The 20500-nt window shown below is 41.5% G+C and overlaps 1 protein-coding gene across 3 annotated transcripts in view; it reads right to left on the reverse strand.

Annotated features, from left to right (window-relative positions):
- Positions 1-254: 254 nt before the first annotated feature.
- Positions 255-20500, reverse strand: part of sertad2b (SERTA domain containing 2b) — a 70843-nt gene continuing 50597 nt past the window's right edge. For all 3 annotated transcript variants that reach the window (XM_078273073.1, XM_078273074.1, XM_078273072.1), the window contains exon 2: positions 255-2382. In XM_078273073.1, coding sequence (XP_078129199.1) covers positions 1110-2378 — 1269 coding nt within the window. In that variant the 5' untranslated portion in view covers positions 2379-2382 and the 3' untranslated portion in view covers positions 255-1109. The remainder of the gene's footprint in view (positions 2383-20500) is intronic.

Raw genomic sequence — 20500 nt, forward strand, 5'->3', positions numbered from 1 at the left:
GATAACCAGACCATAGTTTGAGCTCATGTAAAAAAGCATCCAGCACAGTTATATGTGCCTGCCTGCCAATAAGGAAGAGAAAGAAAAATAATAAGTCCTGAACTGAATTCATAGACATGATGTGTATAAGAAGACATTTCCTTCTACCAAAACGAGTTTAACAAACAACCAGGCGATGTGTTTTAGAGCTATTCCCAAAGCGTGATTATATTGACAGGCTAATATATAATGTAGCACACTGACAAAACAATGTATTCCTTGTAAAACCTTTTTATGCTTGCTTTACAAATAAAACATAGCATATGTAATAAGATAAAGATTAAATAATTATTTGATCATAACAAATTACCTTACTTAATAATAGTTTTAACACAATATAATAAATAAAAAAAAAAAAACATTGAGGATTGACCTCTCTAGGCTGTTAAAGTGAAAAGAACTAGAAAAAAAGACAAATACTGTAAAAACAGGAATTGAAGTGGTCATTTTGAAAGGCACTCATCTGCTAAAAGCCATGAATTCAGTGTGTTTGTGTGTGTGTGTGTGTGTGTGTGTGTGTGTGTGTGTGTGTGTGTGTCTGTGTCATGTCTATGTGTGTTCACTTGTATAACTATACCTGTGAGGAGTAAATGTCCTCACAAGGATAGAATGATTGCAAAAATCCTCCAGAATGAGGACAATTTGCCGGTCCTCGTTTTTTCTATTTACAGTTACTTTTTTAGGATTAAGGCTTAGGTTCAGGTTAAAGAGTAAAACTAGGATTAGGTTTAAATTAGGATTAGGGAATGAATGGAATCAATGGAGGTCCTCACAAGTATAGAAATACAAATGTATGTGTGTCTTTGTTTCCCGGTTACTTCATTTCCATATTTGGAAAGGCGAGCACAGTGCATGCACAGTGTTGTGTAGTAGTAGTTGTCATAGTAGTACTAATTGACATCACTATCAACGTTTACAATTACCGACCTTTGAAGAGAGTTTTTTTTGTTTTGTTTTTTAAACGTAAAAACAACAACCAGGAAAATAACCAAATCGATCCCAAAAGTTCATTCCAGTCTGTTCTCCATATGAAACTGTCTGTGTGTTTCTGAGGTGGTGGTGTCGGTGAGTCACGAGCCCACTAACACCTCCATGATGTGGTCCAGTTCTGTCAGATCTATTTTGAAAGGCTGATTGGCTGAAACCTGGGGGGCAGGGCTGCTGTATGGCGACGCCAGCGATTTGAGAAGGTCGTCCGCCGTCACCACCGGCGGAAGTTTGGTGAGTCCACCACCTGCCGCCGCGCCCACAGCCCCCGCTGTGGTACAGGGATCAAAGTCATACATGGACGTGTCGATGTCGGCGAACAGGACGTCGTCCAGTGCCAAGTCTGAGAGAAACCCAGAGGGAGAGGAAGAGGAGGAAGAGGAAGAAATGTCTACTAGGCCAACAGGGGGCAGTGTGGGCAAAGTGTCCATCGGCCGGAGATCGGCACAGCAGGCTTCGGCTAGCAAGACGCCAGCTGCCTCTTGTTTAGCACCCATGGTCCTGCAGTCTCTGGGTACTGGGGAGGGGGCTGCTAAGTGGGAGGGCTGGGTGAGTCGGGTGGGAGCTGGGGAGGTAGTCATGGTCGTAGTATTAGCTGCTGCTGTCCTTGTTATGGCTGTGGAAGGACACAACTCCATGTCACTCAGAGCGGAGGGGAAACTGTCATTGGACGAGGCAGGCACAGGGACCCCGGGGGACGCCTGACTCAGAAGTGCCGAAGGTAACGGAGGAGGCTGCACCGGTGGAGGCGACAGAGGAGGAGTGGGTGGGGATGGAGTACAAAAGGCTGAATCTCCACCATCCTCCTCCAGTAAAGAGGCTGGAGTGAGGCAGGCTTCCAGAGGGGCGGGGCAGGCCTCCACACGGTTTGAGCAGGCCTGGGATGCCTGGCAGTTGGGAGGCACCATTGGGTGGGGTGAAGGCGGTGGAATGATCACCGGCATCAACAGCGCAGAAGGCTGGGATACCTGTGCTGCCGCTGCCACTGACAAAACACCAAAGGAGGGCGGCGCCTCACGGTAACCCTCATCCATGGGGTCGTCGGGCGGCGGCGAGGGCGGCAAGAGCAGCGGCCGCAGGGAGCCTTCCTGCTTCAGTTCGTCCTGGATGCGTCGCAGCATGTTGTTGATTAGAACGCGGCGCTCCAGGCTGGGCTCGCCGAGCGGCCGCTGGCTGTACAGCTTCATCAGGGAGATGTTAAAGATGGTCTGCCGCTGCAGGGTGTACGACACCTTGGACAGGCCCTCCGGACCGAGGCCTATTCCCCCTCCCGCCACCGGCGCCTCCAGCGTTTTGCCTTCCAGCCCCTCTTCATCCTCGTCCAGCTTCCGCTTCGCACCTTTACCGAACATATATCTGAAATAACACAAAATCAGAGAAACAGGAGAAAGGAGTTTAATTGTCGCTCGACATAGAAGTCAGTATAACATAACAAGGCAACAAGCATGTCATCTAGGGATGCAAGCGATTATTCTTAGACAACTTTTTTTCTTGATTAATCATTTTGTTTATGAAATGTTAGACAGAAGTAGAAGTTGCCCCTCACAATTTCCCAGAGCTAAGCAAACATTTGTCATTTTTGCATGCAACAACTAATGGAGTACAGAGTAATTGTCATTCAATTTCCTGTTGATCCATCAATCAATTAAACATCTAGCTCTCAAGCCATTCAAAAAAAAAGATGCAGTCCTGGCACGGCCCTTTTAGTGACAATTACATCATCTTACACTGATATGTAATGGTAGCACCCCACTTGGGCCAGTCCAGTCCCATTTGGGCTATGGGGATTAAATGTACCCCCTCCTGGTATATAACAAAACACAGGGCAGTGGTGAGAATTTCTGAGAAAATCCAAGCCTATTAAATAAGATTTTCAATGACTTTCCTTAACCAATTCAGAGCACCTCCATGACCAAAAACTGTTCTTCCCTCCTGGTTTGTTATTGAGTATTTCTAAATTGGTGAAAGTTTACACACTCCTTTGTTCCCTGTCTGGAATACACCTCAAACAATTCTGATATTGCAGAAAGTTTACACCTGACCATTGGGGCTTTTGTACTTTGACTCAAATCCAATAGCACTACTGGATCTCAGCATTATATTATCAATATCATACCACATTAGAGCCCGACCAATAAAGGATTTTTAAGGCCGATATTGATATAAATATTTATATATCGGCCGATATATATTTAAAAAAATAATCCAGAAACGTGTAACAAAACATAAACAGAACATTTGTTATTTGTAGTTATTTATGAGTCCTCACTAAAATAATATGATAATGCAGTTTAAAAAAATAAACTTGTTTGTTTTATTGTCACAACAGAACAGAGGAACATCCAAATATATTAAAGTTCTGATAAATAAAATGTATAAACATACAAACTTAAGATATGAAACTTAAAGGGTTAAACACGAGTGTTGCCAACAGGTACATTGTAGAGCGCCCTCTGGTGGACAAACTATGCAACACCAACACTCATAACATGGTCGAAGGGTGTTTCGTCCGTTTTTATTTTATTTTTTAAATATTAATTTATCGGCCATTATAAATGCTGATACCGATAGTTTGGAAAATGCCTAATATCGGCCGATAATATCGGCCCACCGATAATATCGGCCCACTGATATATCGGTCGGGCTCTATACCACATGTCAGCTAACTGAAACACTAATATATACAACAGTGAAGTTCACATACTGAAACCCAGGAGCTTAACCGTGGTGATTCAAAAAGCTGCTTAAACGCAACAAGTTTACTGCAACAGGGGATTTAAAAAAAAAAACATACATTGAAACCAAGAGCAGCTGCAAAGGGAGCCTTACCGCTGCATACTGTAGTCCAGTACACACACACACATGCACATGCACACACATACACACACACACACACACACACACACACACACACACACACACAGTTATGTAATAGCAGTGTTCCCTGCTGTACCACCGGATCATGGACCACATTTGAAGCCCAACCCCCCTCCACCCTCCTTCCTCCTGTCATATTAGAATAGCACATTGAGTTACTTATACCACCTTCAGACAGCTCGCGTGTTCAACCCGCGTTGGACCCTTTCATATGAGACAACTAGCACTGTTAGCAGAGCCTCCAGTCTACAGTGTAGTTTTGAACACTTTACTGGTAAACCACAGAATTACACTAAATAATATCCAGTAATTTACCAGATAAAAGTTCCGTTTCAGTTTTCCCTCTTTGTCTGTCCATCGTTCTTGATCACCCATGCACGTGCTTTCTATTTATCTCTCTCTCCTTCTCTCTCACTCTCTTTTGTCGGTGGATTGGTTAAATCACATTTAAACGCCGGTATCTTTGAATTAATTTCCATTGCTGGTAGCAACGCCTGGCAGCATCCTACCGGCGTCCAACCCTGGCTGGGAAGAGGATCATGAGGGAGGGCCAGCTGATGCAGTTGACCCATACAGAAGGACCCCCGAACTGCATCACTGTGTCGGTCTGAATGGGGTATTAGTGAGGGGGTGGGGCAGGGTGGCAGGCGGGCGAGAGACATACAGTGGGAGAGAAAAGAGAGAGCCACGGTGAAGCCACAGTGCATTCTCTAAAGATACTGTACATATTCCAATAGCTTAATAGATCTCCCTATCTAATCAAACTATCTGACAGTGTTATTACTGGTGCTACAGAGAAAGCAAGGAAGGCAGCAGAAATAAAGACAGGAAAATGAAAAAGAAAGAAAGAAAGCAGGAATCGCTGCAGTGTGTTTGACTCTAATCCAGGCTGACAGGCTCATGCAGCCAGTTGCTGTCTAAACACACACACACACACACACACACACACACACACACACACACACACACACACACACACACAGCGCATGCGTCTCCACACACACATACAACCACACACACACAGGAAGTGTGAGCTGCAGGCCCAGTCACCACGACTGGTTGGTTGCCATGACAAACAGAGTCAGCTGGGAATTCACCCAGAGAGATGACAAAGAATAAGATGGGGGAGAAGAGGAGGAGGGAGGGGGTGAGCTGGGGGGCAGGAAGGAAGAGGAGGAAGACGAGGAGGAAGAGGAAGCAGGGGAGTAGGTGAGAGATTGGCCGAAAAAGGTAGGAGGGGAATGAACAACTTTCCATCTATTTCTGCTAGGGATGTTAATGGCTAACCGGTTAACTGTTAACCAACAATAAGAATTTTACCCGATTAATACTATCAGTTAAACAGTTATTAAACAATATAATTAAAACAAATATTAAAAAAGTTAATAAAGAAACGTTTTTTTTTGCATTTTAAAAGAAAAATGTATGTAAATGTATTTCCTTAACTGAGTGCTAGTTAACTTGCTAGTGCAAACTTAGTGCTAAATTTGCACAAGCAAGTTGCGTTTTAAGCTCTTTTTTTCTGCTATGTTCATGGCTCTCTGCTGGACGGCGCTCACAGCGGAGAGCTACGTGACACAATGCCACTATATCGATGAGGACTGGCGGGTTAAATCGGCCGTCCTACACACAGAGTATGCCAGGCAGACATACAGCTGACAACCTCGCAGGTGGATGCGGTGGAGACGGGATACGTCAGTCGCACAGACGTGCAAAAAAAGTGGCTGCATGTGTCCATGACAATGCACGCAACATCGTTTCTGCGCGACCGGTACAAGCCTGCAGCTGTCGGCACGTGCAGAGCGCTGAAAGTATGTCTAAGCCTCCTGGACGGGTGAACTGGGACACTGCTGCCTGATTGTTGGATAATGATCAGTTAAGGGTCGGCTATCGGTCAGAAAAGTAAATCTAAAATAACCCCCCTTTTTTCTATTAAAACTACTGCCGAGGTGCCTTTGAGCTATGCACTCTGAATTACTTAACACTTTGCAATTGTATCATAAATGATGCAGATCTGTCGGTTCATTGGCTGCACATATTTGCATTTTACTGACGTTAGTGGATGTAAAAAACCCTTTGACTATTTGATTGCCACAACAAAAGTACCTCAACATTTTTCTGTGTTAGCAAGTAAGCTATAAAAGCTATGCCACTGAGTTTTTTAATAGAGCCAGGCTAGCTGCTTCCCCCTGCCTCCAGACATTATAAGCTACGCTAAGCTAACCATCTCCTGGCCTTAGATCCATAGCTGACACACAGATATGAGAGTGCTATTGACCTTCTCATCTAACTCTCGGCAAGACAGCCAACCAGCGGCAAACTATTTCGCCAACATCGAGTAGACCTACAAATTGTCAAGTTATTTATTTATGAGACTTGCTTTGGCGTTTCACTTCTCTTGCTCCTTCTTATGGCTCGCTCCCTCTCACAGACACAACAAGGTACCCGTATGTGAATAACCCCTCCTCTTTGTTGGAGGAAGGATTGTTGTTGGCGTTCCTAGCAATTCCCTAGTCTATCTATGTTCGATCTCAGAGACCAAACTCCTCAAAATAAGCATGTAAGGAGCCTAGTTCGGTGAACGTGATAGGCAATATCACATTCATTCAACAGGCCAGTCAATTTAAATTAATAAAATAAATTAAATAACAAAGAAAAAGAATGATAATTAAAAAGACTACTACCAGCAAACGGTATTTCAGAGAAAAAAATATTATGTGAATAATTATGACTTCAAAGTGACAGTACACTACCTCTGAGTGACATTTCTGTTTCCACAGACCAAGTTAACGTCAAAATAATAATATTATCAGGACATTCTGATGTGGGATTTCTAATTTAAAGCCCTCTAAAATATCATAGACTATACAAGCTGTGTTCCCTCTAATTTCAGATGAGTTTACTGGTATGATCTTACACTTTAAAGGGTCAAATCAAACTTTTATCAAACAATTAATGTTATTTTAAAGAAAATATGATGAAGATATATATTGCGGTATTGCCTAAAAGTATCGAAATATTATTTATAAGCCATACAGTTGTTAACACAGTTGTGTGTTAACTGCATGCCAAATCCGAGCAACCAGTTGTTCACAAGCAATGTAGCATTTAAAAGGCTATTTTTTATACGTAGTCCGGCGCTGTGCTCACTCCACATAAAACGCTACATTTCATCACTTCCAGAACCATAAGGGTAAAACAGCATCACCGATCTGTTTTAGCCAAATATGATCTGGTCTAGCTCAGCTAAAAAACACAAAAACACTGAATCCATCAGCATGTCAGTGTCTCGTTACCGAGCCTGTTTGTAACCGGTAGGCTACCGACAACGCTAATGTTACCTGTTCAACTGACTTTAGCAGTTTAGATAACACACTCGACTGTTCGGCTGTTATTACAGACATGTGACATAACCAAAGACAGTTGCCTCGTTCATGGGGCTGCAGAATAAATAAAAGAGAAATACTCAAGTGGATAGATTATTTTGTTTGACATTAATTGCCTTTATTAATAAGACAGATTAAGTCAGGGAATTTGAAGAGAGAGGGGGATGACATGCAGCAAAGGGCCGCAGGTCGGAACCAAACCCGCGGCCGCAGTGACCAGGACTGAGCCTCTGTACATGGGGCATATGCTCTACCAGGTGAGCATACCAGCCATCTAATCAATTCTCAGTGACAGGTAAAAATATAATTCAAATTCCATTAAAATAAAATATAATATATTCTAACATGTCTCCATTCCGGGTTCCAGGTTCTGATGCTAGTTACAATAATTATTGATCCATGTGTTTCCTCATTTTAATAACCAAAGAAGATCTGAGGAGCAGTTAACCATAGTCCTCATAATTCCACCGGAGTTTAAAATTCCAACACAAAGAAAGCGGAAGGTAACGGCCTCGCGTCCACACTACTACGGCATTTCCGTTTGTTCCATTTGTAGTCTGTAGGGACATAAACTGAGACCTTTGGAAACGACGACGCACATCAGTCTTATTGGCTAGGTAGGCTTACGTACCTTTCGGTAACAGTTCCACCTCGACATCGGTCCAAGCAAATAAACCCTTGATCTTACTTTTCGCCATTGTTATTTTTTAAAGTATTTTCTGGATTTTCAACTTATACATCAATGATTTTTACCCGCAGAGTAACGTCAGACAATCTGCTTCCTGTTTACACCGGCACGAACATGTCCAGTGTATGAGAATGGTCATGTGATTTGCGTTGTCAAACGTGTTAATATGGACGGAGATTAGTTCTGCTACAGGAGCTAAAACTCTTGTGTGGACGGAGATTTTTGTCTCAAAATGCTGCTTAAAAATGAAAACGTAGTAGGGTAGAATGATGCAGCCTAAATGGTAGGGGTGGGACTCACCAGAGGCCCCACGATACAATATTATCAAGATACTTTTGTCACGATACGATGTTATAGTGATTTCAATTATATTGCAATATTCTTCGATATATTGCAATTTATTATCCATTTTCCAAATTCAAATTATGTCCCCAAAGTAAAACTTTGTCAACATCTGTTTTATCTAAAAAGATCCATTTCTATGTTTGTTCATCTTACAATCTAATAGACTGAAAAAGCAATTGATTTAATTATCGCAGTACTAAAAAGTTAATGCGCAATTTGGTGCAATTTATATAATTTTATAATTGATTCTTAGCGCCCATGTATCGATACAGTATTGCCACACGGAAAATATTGCTATACTTTGCTGTATCAATTTTTTCCCCCCACCCCTACGAAATGGCAGCCCCCACCTACATCTCTCCACTAATGTTTATAGGTTATGTGTGTATTTTGGGCCTATGTGTGTATGTAATGAATAATGACAACAGAGTGTAAGAATAGTAAAAGTACTATTTCTTTTTAAAAACCTAACATTAAGACGTTTGTGCCTTTTAACGACCTACTGCTTGAGTTTCTGTATTCATTGCAGCTGCTTGTGGAGCTTGTAGGAAAATGGTGAATCAGAGTGTCAGAGAGACACAGAAACAGAGAGAGTCAAAGAGAGAGCAACAGAGTTAGTTTCAAAGCAGTTTGCGGGGTGTGTGACCGAGAGCTGAAGCAGCTGCGCATGTCTAACTCATGGCACGCACACACACACACACACACACACACACACACACACACACACACGTTGTAGGGCTGACATACCAGAGGTGCCCCACCCGTTACATTCCACTTCATTATCCTCCTCTTCCCTTCACTTCTCCTCCACCTCTTCTCTTCTTCAGTCCCTCCTTTACCTAGTTTCCGTCTATCTATTCCTCCTTCCTCCGTTCTGTACCTCAGACCCCCCCCTCCTTCCACTGACTGTCAGAGTCCACAGGCCCAGAACCATCCTACACCCTATGAGCCATGTCTGGATATGAACACACCAGAAGAAGAAAAACAGGTCACAATGAGTGGAGCAGATAAAGCACAGCAGTGGAGGAGTGCCGCTCTCCAAAATGGAGCCACGGTCTTCATTCAAGGTCACTGTGACTAAACGCGCAACTGTTAACCGTCTCGCCAATAACTGTCTTATACTAACTACCTTTTCCAGAAGGATTTCCATCAGGCAAATATAGCTCAAGGTCTAAACCCTTTTAAGCAAAGAAGCAACCAACTATGACTAGAAATCAACCAACCTACAGTTTTGAATCTCAGTAGTATTACTGATCATTTTGGACTAAAGTTAACAATAGATCTTTTTCTCAATAGGCATTACTTTTAAATTGGACAAAAATAGGGCTCTACGATATGAGGAAAATATGCGATAACGTTGTTGAATATTGTGATAACGATATTACTTGCGATTCTGAAGTGTACTCTGTTTTGCCTTTCTGCTGCTTTCAGTAGTCTGCTAAAATACAACAAATTGCTTGTTGAATTTAAAACAAATTAAAGGAAATCATTTCCAACATTCTTTTATTGAACATTATATATGAAAGGCACCACTAAAAAAAGAATGATAGTTACATTTTAAAGTGTAGCCTATTTCATCTTTTTATTACTGCTTGTTACTGCTTGAACGGTGTAAGAAGATGGCTTGGGTCTGTGTTGCTTGGCTGTGTTTTGATGCCTGCATCGCTTCTTATACTAAATGGGGGTACTCTTGATGTGTAACTGTGCTAATGTCTTGCTGCTTCCTGTAGCACTGCATGGCTTACTGAGAAAGCTTATTTGTTGCTCTAGCTGTCTGTATGGTGTCTTCTTGACTTCTTGCTGTTTCCTGTTGCTCTGGTCTAAAATAATTTGGCCAAAGGACTACAGTTGAAAATTTGCCGGCTGGCTAACACTGGCACATTTACAGGAATGTTGATTAATGTGTGTTGTCCTTTATAAAATTAAGAATAAGAATACGTTTTATTTTCTTTCAACTAACACAAAAAATGTCAATTGCGATACGTTGCAGCCTTTCGCATGTGTATATTGTGCAAGTTGATATTGTGATGGCGATAAAGTAGTAATAGTATATTTTTGCTATTTTGCCTATGTTGTTCTGTGAAATGAAACTGCATCATATCTATCATATCAGAGGCTAAGAACGTTAACTGGACTATCTATTATTTAATCAATATATGTAATCAATAAGACATCTAATGAAATGTGTTCCATTTGCAGTGTTTCCTATTTTTTCGTACCTTATAAACCACCTTCAAAAGTTAAACAGATACAAAACAAATAAATGGTTGTTTCCAGCAGAGCGACCTGATCTATGAAAAGAACTTCAGGTAAGAACATTTCTCAAAATAAACACTCTAATTTTGCCTAAAATATCACCAAATATCCTGATACAAAAAAGAACCAACACAGACTGGGCTTTTCCTTTTTACTCTGAAACGTCTACACAACCAGGCCCACACACTTTGTCCCCTTTATGAGAGAAGATGATGATTAACTCAAATTGATATTGAAGGACACAATACAATCAAGTAGCATAAAAATCTGAAATTTCATCTCAAAAAGAAAGCCATCTTGTGTCTTTGTGTGTTTTAAGACAAGATTACATTAAAAGTTGATGATGACTTCAGGGAAGTGGGTCTGGGCAAAGAAAAATAGACCATTAAGAACAAGCTGTGAGTTTTAATATAAATGAATGATTGAAAAGTATAAATCTAATCACAAAATGATGGTGTAAAACCTGTTTTGTGTTTCTGTGCAAAACATAAAAACATGTTTTACACATTTAGAGTGCAGGTCAGGTGTGTGTGCAGGCATGAGAGAGAGAGAGAGAAAGAGAAAGTGTGTGTGTGCGTGTGCGTGTGTGTGCCAACTGTGCCTGCAAACCCACATGTGGGCCGAACATATTTTTCCAGGAGCTGGCTGTGTTGTGTGTGTGTGTGTGTGTGTGTGTGTGTGTGTGTGTGTGTGTGTGTGTGTTGTGCAGTAGTGCAGTGCTAGTGGATGGACTCTGCAGTGATATTATGATCCTGTAACCGGATACGCTAGTTTCCATGCCTGAGCTGAGCTGCACTTCCACCCCTCCCCCTCACCTCCACATCGGGCTATTTCAGGTTCTCTGGATGCACAAAGTATGGACACACACTACACACTACACATTCTGCTGCTGCAGGTGGATAAATGTAGCACTGTGTGTGCTGTATGCTCAGTATGACATGTATTCATCTTAGCGTTCGCGTGTGCATGAGCATACAGTTCGCAGTCATGACTGTGCTTCCACTGCTCCTCCTCACTGTAATGCATCCAGCTCTGCACACGAGGACGACGCTGTCCAACTTACTACTGTGTGTGTGTGTGTGTGTGTGTGTGTGTGTGTTCATTGGTCTCTCTCTCTCTCTCTCTCTCTCTCTCTCTCTCTCTCTCTCATACACACACACACACACACACAGACACAATGTAGAACTAGTAAACACATTCCAGACAAAACCCAGAGGAAGAGTGCATTGTAGTGCTCGCCTGACCAGCCTGACTACGCTTAATAGCAGCTACGCTTCCACACACAACTTAAGATACAGTTACACCATGACGATGCCTACTACTGTTTCTACCACTGCTGCTACTACTACAGCTCTGTCTAATATAGTCATTCTGGTTCTCTGCCATTTTGGAGCACTTGTATAAATGCATTAAAAGTGCTACAATTAGACAGTAGGTCATCAAGACTCACCATCATTAACTGGCTCTTTTGCATGGGCCTGCTATAAAATAGGCAAATACCCTAAACCAGGAAAATACAGTATGTGTGTCTTTTCTCAACCAGACTGCGACTATCTGTGACACTCAAGTGACACCAACTAAACTGTTCAAGACGTCTCATTAACCCTTGTGTTGTCTTCCTCTCGACCATGAACTTGTTGTCCTTCCGGGTCAAAAGTGAATTTTTGGCGCTTTTTCTAAGTTTTTGTTGCTTTTTTCTGTGCTTTTCACGTTTTTGTCACTTAGCTTTTATATTCATGGTCAATAAACCTAATTTATATGACATTAGAACTAATTTAAGTTTGAGTTAAAACAAAGCAGAATTTATGATGTTGAGTGAATCACAAACTGGTTTATGTCCAAGTTTAGTCAGGATGCTGTTTTGAAACCATTAAAAAAAAAAAATCAAAAAAATCAAATGCTATAAAATTGGCAATTTGCTTGAAAGAAACCCATATTTCTGGAATGCCTGGTTCTGGTGAAATGCCGATAGGAGGTTTGGTGATGGTCATGGTTTAAATACTTAAAGGTGACTAATAATCCGGTTTAACACAAGCCCGTTCGGAACGTGTCAATAGCTTGGCCTGTTAGCCTATAAATCTAGGCACACCCTAGGGGGGTCTAGGCATTCTCTGTAAAAGCAAGCTGGAAAAACCAAACTCTAGTCAGGCCAATCACATCGTGTATAGAGTCAGTGGGCGGGCTTATGGCTGCTGCTGCTGAGAACAGCGGCCTTCTGGAAGACTTGGAGCTTTTCTTTGAGAAAAGAACAAAGAACGACACTGAAATCATTCTTAAAAAAGGAAGATGTGTTCGGAGTTTTGCCGACCGGATACGGCAAAAGTGTAATCTATCAACTAGTTCTGCTACCTTCTTCGTTGCTCTGCCTGGTTGTAGCGCTATCCTATTGCGTGCAGAGGGAATTTGAAAGACAACCGCTTATCCCGCCCCTCGGATTGAGCCCTGTCAATGGTGCGTTCCCAGACCCAACATCTTGATGTGGGTCTGGCTTGTCAGGGTATTGGCCTGTGGTATTAGGCCCCAAACAGCTACAGTATAGATTTATAATGATTATAATTGAGTTACTATTCTAACCCAAACTACCCTGAAATAACTTACAAAAGGCCCCCAAAGCCCTTAAAAAATAAGCAACTTAACTGTATACTACCGACTTAATGTATACTACTACTTCAGAGGAAATCATTGTACTACTATATTATGACTATGAAATGTTACTGGTTATGTTGCAGATTCAGATTTTACTCAAACTATCACAATTAAAATATGATGCTAATATTATTATTCATTTAACTATCTAGCATTATATTAGAGATGAAAGCTCCACCTTGAACAGATGTTAATCAATTTACATTGTGCCGATAATGCCTCTCTTTGACTCTTCATGTGACGTAACCATTTGAATGCAGGACTTTTACTGTGCAGTAATAATAGTTTTACTATTAACAGTTAATAGTTTTACTTCAGAAAATAAATCACACCCAAGTCGTGGCTACTCGCGGTCAGAAACATCGGTGAAATATACACTTAGTGGAGGTATTAGTTTCCAGACAGGCGTGTTAGTCACTTGCTTTGACATAACCACCACCAAGTAGAGCATAGATTTCATTTTGCCGCAGCACGGGGGACGGCGAGACTCGTCTTTCGAAAAACAAAAAAAAACACAAAATGATAATACATTCAGATGATGCTGACCTTATGTGAGCAGGTGATTAGGGAAAAGCTGCTAAAATCAGTAAGACACCAGAGTAACTGTAGAAAGCGCTGCGTTGTCGTCTTAGTGGTTTTTGTGAAAGAAAAATGACGCTCTCACTGGACTGCTTTTCCTTTCGGTCCATTTCACGTTAATGTGAAACACGGTTGCGTTTAGTGAGAGGAGAGGGGAGTACCTGGATAGAATTAAAATAATACTTGGTAACAATTTATTTTAAGGTGCTTGTAATAAGCAGTAATTAACAGTTATTAAAACATGTATAGGACCTTACAAGATGCTTATAAACATAAATAAGTACTTTAAAATAAAGGGTTACCTAATACTTTAGCATGCGCTCTTTGGTGGATTCTGTGTTTGCCGAATCCAGAAGATGCTTGGACAGATTCAGAAAAGATGACGAATCGAATTTTATCGGTACATTTGGTTGGTAATTAGAGCCGCATTGTTATTTTCCTTGTATTTGAGTTTTGCTCAGCCAGCTCAGAGCGGAAACTGTGCGGCCGGCAAGTGGTTTATGACCTGCTTTAATTTTCTTTTAAACTTCATCTGTTGACGCCATCTGTTTATTTTTTGTTTTTTGATCGCCCGTTCCCACGTAGCAAAGTTAAAACTGCAGAAGACGTTAATAAGTTTATTCAAGTTTATTAAAGAATGAATGTAACTAAAAGACTTTTCTAAGATCTAATGATTGTAGTTGGTCCCCAGTGGACTTCTTTAGGTTTAAGTTTTGTCTTTAAGCTTTTTAAGAGTTGTTTTTTTATTATCTGCTCTAGCTTTTCCAACGTTTTAGACACAGTGGTGGTGATAATGATAATAATAATAATAATAATGGACCAAAATTATGTGAAATTACATATTTTCTTTTATTGAAAAACCTAACATTTTCTTGAGGGAGGACCCCTAAACCCCCCAGCAATATACATGCACCTCAGTCTTCCACAAACCTAGGAAAAACACTTGGTGTAGTAAGCGATGTTATTCTAATACACTTTTTGTCAAATTCAGCAAATATCTCCTCACGGTCACTGAGCTCTCTATTTTCTGTGTGCGCTGAAAAAAAAATCTGCGTTTCTACACAGCCCGCACAGAAAGGTGCGCACGAGCCAAACAACACTATTCCAGCCAATCAGCACCAGGTGGCGCGTTCAAGCGAGTGATGGGGGCGGGGGGAGAAGGGAGAGGCAGTGGCCGGGGCCAGGAGTTATCAACAACAAGAGTTGGCAGAAAAACAGCTAAAGAGGACTGAAGAATGGAAATTAAAAAAAGAAGTTCTATGACCGGGAACAGAGGAAGAGCCTTGTCAACATCAGTGAGGCTTTTGACCGCTGCAGAAACCTCCGTGATTTCGTGGCCGGGTTGGCTCAGTGGGTAGAGCAGGCACACATATACTGAAAGGCTTATGCCTCGACGCAGAGGTCCAGGGTTCGAGTCCAACCTGTCATGATTTCCTGCATGTCTTCCCCCTCTCTCTCCCCTTTCTCACCTAGCTGTCCTGTCAAAGGCGGAAAAGCCCAAAAAATAACCTTTAAAAAAAAATTATATATATATAAAAATATGAAAAAATAAACCTCCGTGATTTCAAAGGAATGAAAACTGATGAGGGCTCTCGTCGTTACAGACAAGTGAGTAACAGCGTTAGCGTCGCCGTTTCACTGTTTGCTGTTTTCATTAGGTCAGTTTAACGTTGTCCGTTTGCTGTTGTTCGGGAAGGCTGCACCCAACTCGCTGGCTTTACAGCAGTAGCGACAGTTTGCTAATCCCCAACCTAACGTGAGCTAATGTCGACTCTGCCATATTTCGTTTTAGTCAGCAGAGACGCTAACAGAAGTGGTCGCTATGGCAATGTATGTCCATGAATCTCGGGGGCGGAGATACTGAAGGGGTGGGGGGTGGGGGGTTGTATTTGTTTGGCAGTTGAGTTCGAATATCAACAATCTTCATGCAGCATCGCTTACTGCACCTTTAATATTGAACGTGTCACGTTTACAAATTGCATCAAATTCCACATGCACGTCCCCCAGCAATACACCCGCCAAGTGTTAAGAAGATCAGATAGACGCTTCTCGAGATATGCCAAGGACACACAGAAAGAGATTCCCTGCTTTATAGTTAGATTAAACATGTTTATTTATCTAAAAGCTATAGTGCGTTCCCCCATGAGGAATTCTAAGTAATGACAACAACACGTCCACATGATACAAGCCTACCGTGATCGCGCACAGCCCCCACCCCTCCTCCACGCAGTTGCTAGTAGCTAAGGAGGACAAAAAAGACATAGACACAGGATGATTAAAAAAAACATGATGGACTCTTCAGAAGAGGTCATTATCTTCACTTGAGTTTCTGCGCGCAAAAGTCGCCGGACGACACAATCTTCTGAACATAGTCATATTGAGAAATACAGAGAGAGTTGTGTGGAGCTGATAGTCTTAATTAGATTCGTTGCAACTCATTTGGCAATGGCTTGAACATTCATGAATATCAAAAAGTTACGCACTAAAGCTTTAAAAGGTGCACCATGAGTTCCTGCATGGTCACTTCTGTTGACGTTCCAAGTAAATTCCAAACAAAACACAGCAGGCTCACCCCTCCCCCCATGTTTCCGTAAAGGTCATGACTAACTGACTGTCTCTAACCCCCACCCCCTCCCCCAACCATCTTGTTGGTGATTGGCTGGAGTGGTTTATTGTATTTTGGTGCACAGCCTGTGCCCCTAGTGTTTGTTTGACGTTTACGACCCCTGTGTGGGGGCAGGCAGTTAGCGGATCAAGGAGAGATGCCTACGATTTGAGACAGAAATGAAATCCCGCTGAAACCATGCAGGAACTCATAGTGCACCTTTAAGTGGCTGTAAGTGCAATTTTGCAGCCAACGTTTTAATATTACTATATTATTATGAATATTAGCTATATTATGACCATGCACTGGTACTAGTGTTAGCTACAGTAAGTTGTCAAATAGCCTATAAGAATGAGCTTAAACCCCCCATACTTGACCCCAAACTAATCTTGAAAACACTTTTATTGTGACATTGCTGAAAAATCTTTCTGAACAACAACAATGGAGGACAGATAGAAGAGGGGAGCAAGAATCAAAATGAATAAGCCTGAGTACCGCCACTTCTGTGCTGAGTAGGTACACACCTCTAAGAACCTGTGTAACTGCGTCTCAGTAACAGCTTAATGCTGAGGAAACAACAAAATATTGAAACCCTGGTCACTGGAGTAGGCCACTGTGGATGCATGGTGGTCCGTCCGGCCCCGACGGTCACCAAATCTCGCACACCAATAAAAATGAAAATGGTGCAACCAAGGCAACAAACTTTTGCTCTGCGCGCTCCGCTTCTCGTCACCTGGGGTCAGCTGCTGACTGCTCGAGTGCGAGCTCCAAACCTCTTTCAATTCATCTTCTCCACCCCTGCATCACTTATGCAATAAGAAGCCACTCTTTTGTTACGTCTGTGTCTTAATCGGTTGCATTTTTTTTAATACAAAAGGAGCTTTACACATAAACTTGTCACAGCTGAATATTTCATCACTGGAGTGTTAGAGCCTATACACTTTATGTGGTCTTGATATCGTTCGTCGTTTACATTTAAAAAGGGTTGCAAATCTAGTTCTTTAACTTTTATCAAATAAAACCTAATTTCTTACAAAATAGTGGCTAGTGAAAATGCTGCACGGCTAACTTTGGAAAACCACTAGCCACAGTGGCTGCTGTGTAAAAAAGTTAATGTCAAACTCTGAATGTATGTAATGAAATGCATACAACATACATTTGAATTTGTGATATATTACCAAGATAATCATATAAATATATCCAAGGAACATGTGATTAACATGTCATGCAACAGCTGAATAAGGGTAGTGGCACCTTTTTTGGTCCGATTCAGGCACTGAATAGCCCCGCTAGAAACAATGTCCGTGTGTGTGCATACTACAAACCTCTGTGTGTGTGTGTGTGTGTGTGTGTGTGTGTTTTTTCCCTCATAGTGATCATAAAATGCCCACGTGACAGAGGTCATCTGGGTATCAGACAAGGAATTCACTCTGATCTCTTACGTAATGACAGACCTGGTTACAAAACACTACAGTTCCTACTGTGCAACATGCAGCATCCCATTAATAAAGACACTGGTGTGAGCACTGGCATGGCAAGCTCAGGGTGGAGTGGACCGTTACAAAGAAGATGAGATAGTTGGTGTCTGTATCTGGAGGATGTTGCTTTTAATTAATTGTGTGTGCCCAATTAATCTATTACAATTCATTTGTGAGAGCAGCACTGTTTTTCTTTTATAAATGGCTATCTTTATTTGATTTACAGTATTTAAGGTGCAAGTTAAGGTGTCTGAAGTTAGGAGATTAATCACACACTGCGAGAGCCACTGACATGTAAAACCTGACTCATATTGAAACTAAACTCAGTTGCCAGTTCATTGGGTACATATACAGCTTTTTTAGGGGTTGTTGTTTCTAATATTCTTCCCTCATTAACAGAATTGAGCTGGACAAAAAAGCTGAAAAAGACCTCTCAGTGTAAAGCAACTGAATATGTTTATCCAAGAACCAAACTTACATGGCACACAGTCAATCAACAGAGAGACCTGGCAGGTGCCTGTGCTTCAATGCCTGATTCTTCTGGACTAAATGTACTATGTTAGTTAAAGAAAATCCACTGTTTTACAAACATAATTTATTGCTTTTACAGAATTGAGCAATAACGTCATAACGACACATACATACATGCACAATAAGTGGGTGTATGCCACTAAAATTTCTGGTCATTAAGCAGGGCCACACGGAATCTGCGGACACAGAAATTTCTAATTAAACTTAGAATGTTAACATTTCCACCACAAGCAGAAAAACAGCTTGCTAAATTACGCCGATTTTCATTCTGGATCACTCCTGAAAACTATTAAAATAAAATAAATAAAAAAATCTGCGGATTCCATTTGGGCCTGGTCATTAGTGTATTCACACAAACTCACTCCCTCTCATACACACACACACACACACACACACACACTTAAGTCTATAAATAAAAGGCAGAAGAGAGCAGATTTAGGTCAGCAGACGTGTCTACATGCTGTTGAGCGCTCCACTCTTTGCGTCTTCAGGGGGGAAAACACAGCTTGACACTTCCAGTGACGAAGCCTCAGTAGCTACAGAAACCTACAGCGTCAAAATATCTGCTCACTGGGTGTATGTATGGTAGTATCTACCTTATTACTGCAGTATCTGCCTTATTACTGCAGCATGGGTGTATCAAGGCAGTACCAGCCTTATTACCTTAGTGGCAACCTTCTTACAGCAGCACCAGCTTCAGTGCTGCAAGTGTCATCATTTTTACTGCAGGCAGCACGCTTACTACTTAAGCATAATCCCTGTGAATGCAGTACAAGCCTTATATTATTGCTGCACTTGAAGCTTTACTGCTGCACCTTAAGCCTTATGACTATTATTAGTTATTCAGCTACTGATGGTATGCAATATAGAGTACATTCATCTCTCATAATGTAGCTGATGCAACACAACTTGCTTATTTCTGTAAATTCAAGCCTTAGAAATGGACAATAAAAGCCTGCAGCTGTCACCTCATGGTGTCCAATACATATTCACATCAAGGCCTTCTAAAAATGCCTGTGAAGACAGACGATTTTGTTATAGTGCCTCCAAATCCCCCAAATTTCCTCCCAGATCAAAATTGATGTATTGAGTTTGAAATAACAGCAGCAAGCTGGGAGGACATTTGGAGGGACAACTGGGTGCTAAAAAGAAAATCGGGGAGTGCATCTTAAAACTAAAAGGCTTGACATTTTTCCCCATTTTGTTTAGAAAGCTTTAGTATTGAAGTGTAGAGTGGAGGCTGATCAGAATTTAGCCATTGTCATGGTCTCTTACTGGACATATTCCAGTAAATGAAATACACATACAGATACAAATAAACAGTGACATTTAAAATCAACGTGTTTACTCTGGACCCTACCTGGAGCCCTGGGACTTCCTGAAGGGTACCGCACTCAGAAAAAACTAGACTTTCCTCCCCCCACTGTGGTTACTACAGTATAGGCAGTTGTGTAACTCTGCATTACATCTGGCTACTCCTCAGAAGGGGTTCAGCTCTGATCAAGCAGGGCTCTGTGGGCTGATGGGAGTCTAAATTGTGGATGCTCGTACAGACAAAGAAAGGGCGTTTTCAAACTTGGTCCGTTTCAGCCCTCCAAAAAAAACTCAGACCTATTAGTCAGCATTTTTTTGCTTTTAGTGATTTACTCCAAAGGGACTCAGACCCCTCTGGAACAAACCATACTCGTTGAGTCTGCGTCACGGTTCTCTTCAGCTGTGCATTGTGAACACAATATGCTTCAGGTTCGTTTTGCCTTTTGCCAATGTATTTTAGCCCTGAGGACTAGGGCTGCACAATTAATCGCAATTGTTTTCGAAATCCCAATATGGACTAGTGCAATATCAAAATCGCAAGGGGGTGCAATATTTGTTAATAGCAAAATATGTGTCAAACCATTCTGAATTAAGTATTGAGGTGCTGATGTACCGGCCTAAAGATTTTATCCTACAGACTAAAGAAAACATCCTTCTTTAGTACAGATCCTCTCAAAAAAAAATCACACTATAATCATTTACATTTTTTTAAATTTTAATAATTGTCAATGAAAATGAGAATAATGATGCAAAAATGATCATTCCCTCC

Source organism: Sander vitreus, chromosome 17, assembly GCF_031162955.1.
Source record: "Sander vitreus isolate 19-12246 chromosome 17, sanVit1, whole genome shotgun sequence".
NCBI classification, from domain to species: domain Eukaryota; kingdom Metazoa; phylum Chordata; class Actinopteri; order Perciformes; family Percidae; genus Sander; species Sander vitreus.